The following is a 6,232-nucleotide window of genomic DNA, read 5'->3' on the forward strand; positions in this document are numbered from 1 at the left end:
AATAATAATAGAACGACACATGATCGAGCTAGAATAAAAGAATAAATTAAAAGACAAACTAAAATGGACCAATTAAAATAGACAAATTGACAAATAATAAAATAATGCCATGTACCTGTGAGTTTCTCAGCGATGGGTTTGAACTCCTCCGGGCTGAGATAAAGGTCATGGTCAGTGTCTAAGGAGGAGAAGAGAAAAAGGCCCTCGGCACCCAGAGTCCGAACACTCTCTTCCTATTGGAGGAGCATGTGTGTTAGACAAAGCCTTACTGTCATGTCACATGCTTCAGAGATTTTCAATGCAGCATCAAAACTAGGACAGAGAGCGTCTCATCACATAAAACACAAAAAAACGACACAAAACACTCCTGTGGATGCAGAATCTCACAATAAGGAGTACTATTCTTGTAATATATTTTCATGCTACTTAAGTGTTTTGTCCCTGTGGGTGTCAGAGGATCATTAAACCTCTGCAGTCCTGTCTGGATAAACATCAGCCCAGAGGCCACAGATTCCCAGCATGTGTTTCTCAGACTGATGCGTGCCTACTAGCGCCTGTACAATGGAGGAGGAGGGGGGAGGGAAGTACAGGAACAACTTAGAGACCCTCTGCTGCCAAACATGAGTGGATTTTCACAAGAGGCTGAGTTTTGCCAGCTGTGACACAGATCCACTCCCTCTAATAAAACACCAGGGGTGGAAAAACTGCTGATGTGGTGCTTTGTGGCAACAAATAATGAGCTAACACGCCTTCTTGGGCGAATAGTACTGAAAAATAACAATAAAATGTGCCTACAGTAGTGTTACAGTAAATATTAGTCATAAAATGCACCAGAGGGTCAATGCAAACTTTCTATTTATACACATTTTTTTTGCAATAAATGAGCATTTTCGGGATATCAAATAACTAAAATGTTTATTTCTTAGTGTTGTTTCCAGATAAAAACACTAAATTAGATCACTTAATTTATGAGATGTGTGAAATGTTACAAAAAGATGTGGATCTCACATGACGTTTGAGGAGCTGGGCATCTTGGTAATACTTGATCCCAAAGGCGAGAAGAGGGACAGCACAGACCACAAGCAGAGTCCAAATCCCCCTGTAGATCCAGGATCCAGAGCTACGACCCTGATGCCCAGTCTGCTGCGAAATTTTGCTCTTATCCTCGGGGATTGTTTTATCCACGTCTGCGGCCATCCTCGACCTCCACCTCAGCTATTTAGACTAGGACATGATCGTCGGATTGCGTCCGAAAAAAGGAACCAGCAGGAACCGACACTTCCTCCGTAAAGTGTCGAGAATCTAGCGGCGGTTCTGTGATCCTGTAGCCGGGGACCGCGCGTCTTTCCCGGTCGTTACAGTCGCTGGCGACAGCTGGGAAATGTTTTAGCTAGCAGCACAGATTTCTTATTTCCCACATCTAATCTAGCACCATATGGATGTGGTTAAAATGCGTCAAGCGAGCGAGTAATATCAGTGGTGAAACCGGATATTTGGCTTTTGAGTGTTAAAAATAAAAGCACACGTGTGCCTACCAAGGTCAAACAGTAATTTACCTCTGTGAGCAAATCGGCTTGATTTCTTACAAAAAGACGGCAATGAGCGATTTAGGCAGAAATGACTAAAAATAAAAAAAATAAAAAAGCAAGAAATTAGGAAAAAGTACAGAGAAATTACCCCAAAATCGGAAAAAAGAAAAAGGAAGTTAAAAAAATTAGCAAAAAAGAAGAAGAAATTACCTGAAAATATGATAGTTCTGTACATAATTTTATTTATGTAACTATGAACATTATACATATAGTTCTCTAAAAAAAAATTGATCTTTAAAAATATTTATTTAGTCTACTAATTTCATGCAATTTGTGAAACATTTATTACCAAGTTTCTCACTGCCTTTCCCATGTTTCAAGAGACTGAACCACTTTACCAAGGTTTTGAAGGTTTAAATACCCGTGAAAGCAGCACAAGAAAAGTGATGTTGACCTAGGTTTCAAATGGTTAAAAGTATTATTTAATTGCAAAAAAAGTTATTACAACTATACTTTCAAGTTTTGTGCTTAATTTAAAGTATATTTGACCAATCACACCTGAAGCACTTTTTGCACTTACTAAGGGTTTTTTCCTTAAGTCTAAATTCTTGCTTGTGTTGTATGTCGCTTTGGATAAAAGCGTCTGCTAAATGAAATTGTAGAATTGTAGAATTTAACATATAACTTTTCTACTGTATTTAAATAGATGTCATTAAGCACAGCGTCAATGCACTAAAAATAAATACAGGCTACTAATTCTGCAATGCTATGGGAAACATATTCACAACATTTATTTTTAAGTCATTTATATAAACTGTTAGCCTGCATCATTATATTGTACTTGAGTTTCTCATTGTGCATACATAGGTATACTCACCAAAAAATGCACTTTATAAGTTTATTTTAAGCTTTCAGTGTACAACATGGCAAATACTTATGGTGATAAATTCTTCTGAAAAGTGTATTTATTTTCAAGTCTTTTCTAATTAGTATATTTCATTAAAGTACACCTTAATTAAACTTTGTATGGTGCAAACTGTACTTAAAAGTTAGTTCAGTGTACAAATAAAAAGTTAACGTTTGAGCGCTTTATTTTGAAAGTAAAAGCCGGAGGTGTAATTTACATTCTGTGTAACTTAGCGGAAGTTGGGTTCTGGCACAGCAGCCACATTTAAAGGGGCAGTGCTGCCTTGTTCTCCCCAGGAATGTCTGCTAACAAGCTTCAATTACATGTTTCTCTGCCAAGGCGCACTGTTATTAAATTCATTTTTGTAGCTTCAAGTCTACAAGCAGAAGTGAAGGCATTGTTTCTGTGTGACTGCACAAAATTTCAATTTGTGCACAGTGCTGCAGTGCTGCCGTGTCATAATGTTACAATAACTTTCATATAAACTTTTATATTTTAATGTTTAACTTAAGACATTGCCCAAGAAAAGCAATATATAAGTAAAAAGTGTAAAGAAAATTGCCTGAAAATAAACAAAGAAAGAAAGAAAAGAAAAAAACATACATACATACATACATTTTTTTAGGTAACATATTTTTGATAGTTAATAGTTTGTTTCTTGGACATTTTTCCTTTGATTTTTTTTTCTTAATTCCCTCTTTAAAAAAAAAAAATAAAAAACTTTAAGGCTTTTGTTACCTTTTACTAATTTGGTGCAAATTGCTGGACTTTTGTTGCCAAGTCACTCATTGCCTTTTTCCACCATGTTTCCAAAAGAAATTCAATCAATTTGCTATTGTTTCAAAGGGTTAAATAGCTTGTGAGAAGCATCTCAACATAGCACAAGAAAACTGATGTCAGTCCAGGTTTCAAAGGGTTAAACGTCTTGTCTTGTCTTGTCTCTAACCCCACTGTGTAATACAATATATTGATGCCATCTGTAATCCAAGTCCTCTTCATGTTTATTAGCATTCCACACACACACACTCAATATTTACACAGGTACATGGTGCATCATATTACCCAGTATAAGGTGAGGCCTCCTCGACTGTGGTGATAGACAGAAGTCTAACTGCTATCAAGAGTCAGACAAAGTGTGCCACAAAAAAAGCATTTAACAATGCATTAAACATTTGTGACAGCAAGAAGCAATAGAAGCATTATTAATTCTGTAAATGCTTCTGTGGTTGAGTTGATCAGTCCGATGGGTTACAGTGGGCATCTCTCAGTCCATGTCCTCTTCCACAGGCTGTGTCTTCACTTCAACCTTTTTTGGAGGGATGTAGGAGCCCATCCCTGCTGCTCTCTCTGCCTCTGCCTGGGTGTAGGGCTCCTCTCTGAGCTGCTTCAGCCTGGATGGAGAAAGAAGAGGTAATCTCTGAAGCTCGCAGAAATACTTAACCACTGTACAGTTAAAGGGGGCAGAAACTGGGTAAATGATTGTCAGCGAAGGTATGTGAGTGTGTAACAGAAGAATGGACATGGTGCCGTACCGTTTTTTGTGCACTTTACTTTTGAAGTGCTCTTTCAAGGATCTCATATCCACGAAATATCTCCTGCAAGACATCACAGTGCCACAGTGTTAAAGGATATCTGAAACATCCTTTTTTTTAACAGCCTCTATTTAATCAAGTAATCTGTAGATCTCCTTTGCAAGAGAGACTTGAGCCCAGCAGAAAAAAAAATAGAAAGGGAGATAAAGACACACAATAAAACAGCCAGTCACACAGGAATAATCAGGCACGAAAAGGTCCAAAATTAAAAACTGGAGTTCATCCGTTGCAATGAGGCTTTATGGATTTGCATAACATTCTGTAAGTTCCCGTGTTAGTATGATATCTGTGTTATTATTACACAGCTAAATTTAACCCTAAAATGTAGATTGAAAACTCCACAACAGCATGCAACCATATGCAGTGATGGAATATAAATAATTACATTTACTCAACTGTTGTCCTTAAGTACAATTTTGAGGTGCTTGCACCTAAACTGAGTTTTTCCATTTGATGCTATTTTAAGCCTCGACTCCACTTCACTGCGGAGGGCAATATTGCATGTTGTATTGCACTACATTTATTTGACAGCTTTGGATTTTTTTTTTTTACTTTGTAGATATGGTTTATATAAGCAAAAATATAAATCAACTAATAAATAAATAAACATAACCAATAAGGATTTTATACAGCGCTTTTCAAGTTTGAGCACTAAGTGGATTCCAGATTAAAAGATTTGCAATTCGTTAAAAAGACAAAAACAAATTAGAAAACCCATAAACCCCTCACTGTTGTGTGACATTAAAAAAAAGAACATGACAGCATGTATATCAAACAGCACTGAGCTGATACAAGAACAGATGGAGGAGCAAGTGCAAAACAAATAATAACATGTAATTCAGTAAAATGTACATAAATAAGTAAAAATATGATTTATTATTATGGAGTAAGCTAGCCTGCAGTATATAAAAGTAGCTGAAATTAGCCCCACCTTTATTATCTGCAACATGTGATGCTTATACTAATAAGGATCCAGTGATACAATAATATCATTAAATGCTCATTCTCTTCAGTACTTTAGTCTAGTTACTTTAAGTATATTTTGAAGCTATACTTACTTTCTCTTAGTTAAGATTTTGAATGCAGTACTTTTACTTGCAACTGAGTAAATTAAGACTGCAAAAAATGCTACTTTTACTTATGAAAAAGAGTATTTCTTCCACCACTGCTCAATTCAGCTCATCAATAATTTGTAATGATGGTTAAAAATGACCATAGCAGGACTTATCCTGCTTGTCAGTTGTTGTTGTTGTTGTTGTTGTTGTTGCTGCCTCTCTCACAGCACACACACCTGTGCAGGACTGGGATTTACAGATTGGCAGCAGGATTTTCAGTCAGAAATCAACTTTATTAAACCTCAAACAGGTGTAAACTCACGCGCAGTGTAAGCAGTAGTGTTGAGCACAGCCTGTCACATCGTAGTCCACCTCCTGGTGCAGCAGCTTGGCCGCTGTCTCAGGCTTCATGTCCGAGTGGATCTGGTCCAGGTCTTTAGTCCTGCGCTTTGTCTTCCATGTCTTTGAAATGTTCTTCTTCTTGTCACTTTTGTGGTTTCCTACTTGTTTAGATTTCCCCATGATGGATCCTGCAGGACTGGAGGACACAAGTAAGCGTCAACGTCAGATAACTGAGTAAAGTCGTTGTATATGAGCATCAGGAGAAAACTAAACTCTGTCTGATTAATCGTTACACCATAATTTGGCAACATGTAGCCATAAAATCCTCTGGATAGTTTCTCACTCGTCGAGTACGTAGAAAACAGATGTCAGCCAGCGTAGACGTTATAAAACCCATCTAGCGATGTAGTGTAACAAAATCAGGTCTTGTATTCGTGTTTGTGCCAAACTGACACAAAATACAATCAGATTGCCTCTAAGAAATCTTCTAATGTCGATTTTTAGCTTTGCTTACCTTTTACACGTGGGGCGGAGAGAGATGAATTTCACTTCCGGGTCAAGGATCGTTAAAGTTATACCCTTTCACCCGCAGAGGGCGACAAACACTATTTGGCAAAAAGACAGTAAAATAGAAAAAAAAAAATAACAATGCGATACTTCAAATATGACAATATAGGATGTAAACAACACAAGTAATGAATAAAACATAAAATACAAAAAGTAACATTCGCATAAACCCGTAGTCTTTATGTTTTTCTGCTAAAGTGAACTGTGACTTATATAATTAAATACATACTGTATTACATT

At 36.9% G+C, this 6,232-nt stretch overlaps 2 protein-coding genes across 3 annotated transcripts; both read right to left on the minus strand.

Moving 5' to 3' along the window:
* Positions 1-115: 115 nt before the first annotated feature.
* Positions 116-1,435, minus strand: LOC121938416 (selenoprotein N-like; the record flags this gene model as incomplete). Its single annotated transcript, XM_042481658.1, has 2 exons — positions 1,009-1,435; positions 116-233 (listed from the first exon to the last, which is right to left on the minus strand). Coding segments are annotated over exons 1-2 (307 nt in total), but the record flags the coding sequence as incomplete, so codon positions are not given.
* A 1,995-nt stretch (positions 1,436-3,430) lies between these two features.
* On the minus strand, positions 3,431-5,968 carry LOC121938417 (zinc finger protein 593-like). 2 transcript variants are annotated; one of them, XM_042481660.1, is made up of 4 exons: positions 5,940-5,968; positions 5,406-5,621; positions 3,969-4,031; positions 3,431-3,827 (listed from the first exon to the last, which is right to left on the minus strand). In XM_042481660.1, exons 2-4 carry the CDS (start codon positions 5,603-5,605, stop codon positions 3,701-3,703), a joined length of 390 nt encoding a protein of 129 aa, XP_042337594.1. In that variant the 5' UTR covers positions 5,606-5,621; positions 5,940-5,968; the 3' UTR covers positions 3,431-3,700. The 2 variants fall into 2 exon arrangements, with proteins under 2 accessions (XP_042337594.1, XP_042337593.1); XM_042481659.1 differs by lacking the exon at positions 5,940-5,968 and adding an exon at positions 5,769-5,915.
* Between the last annotated feature and the right edge of the window lie 264 nt (positions 5,969-6,232).

This window comes from Plectropomus leopardus, unplaced genomic scaffold (genome assembly GCF_008729295.1).
Source record: "Plectropomus leopardus isolate mb unplaced genomic scaffold, YSFRI_Pleo_2.0 unplaced_scaffold29404, whole genome shotgun sequence".
Lineage (NCBI taxonomy): Eukaryota > Metazoa > Chordata > Actinopteri > Perciformes > Serranidae > Plectropomus > Plectropomus leopardus.

Coding starts and splice junctions, on each gene's coding strand:
- LOC121938417 (XM_042481660.1), bottom strand. CDS start 5,605: ATGGGGAAATCTAAACAAGTAGGAAACCACAAAAGTGACAAGAAGAAG. Junction 4,032..5,405: donor CACTACTGCTTACACTGCGC/GTGAGTTTACAC, acceptor GATGTCTTGCAG/GAGATATTTCGTGGATATGA. Junction 3,828..3,968: donor AGTAAAGTGCACAAAAAACG/GTACGGCACCAT, acceptor TTCTCCATCCAG/GCTGAAGCAGCTCAGAGAGG.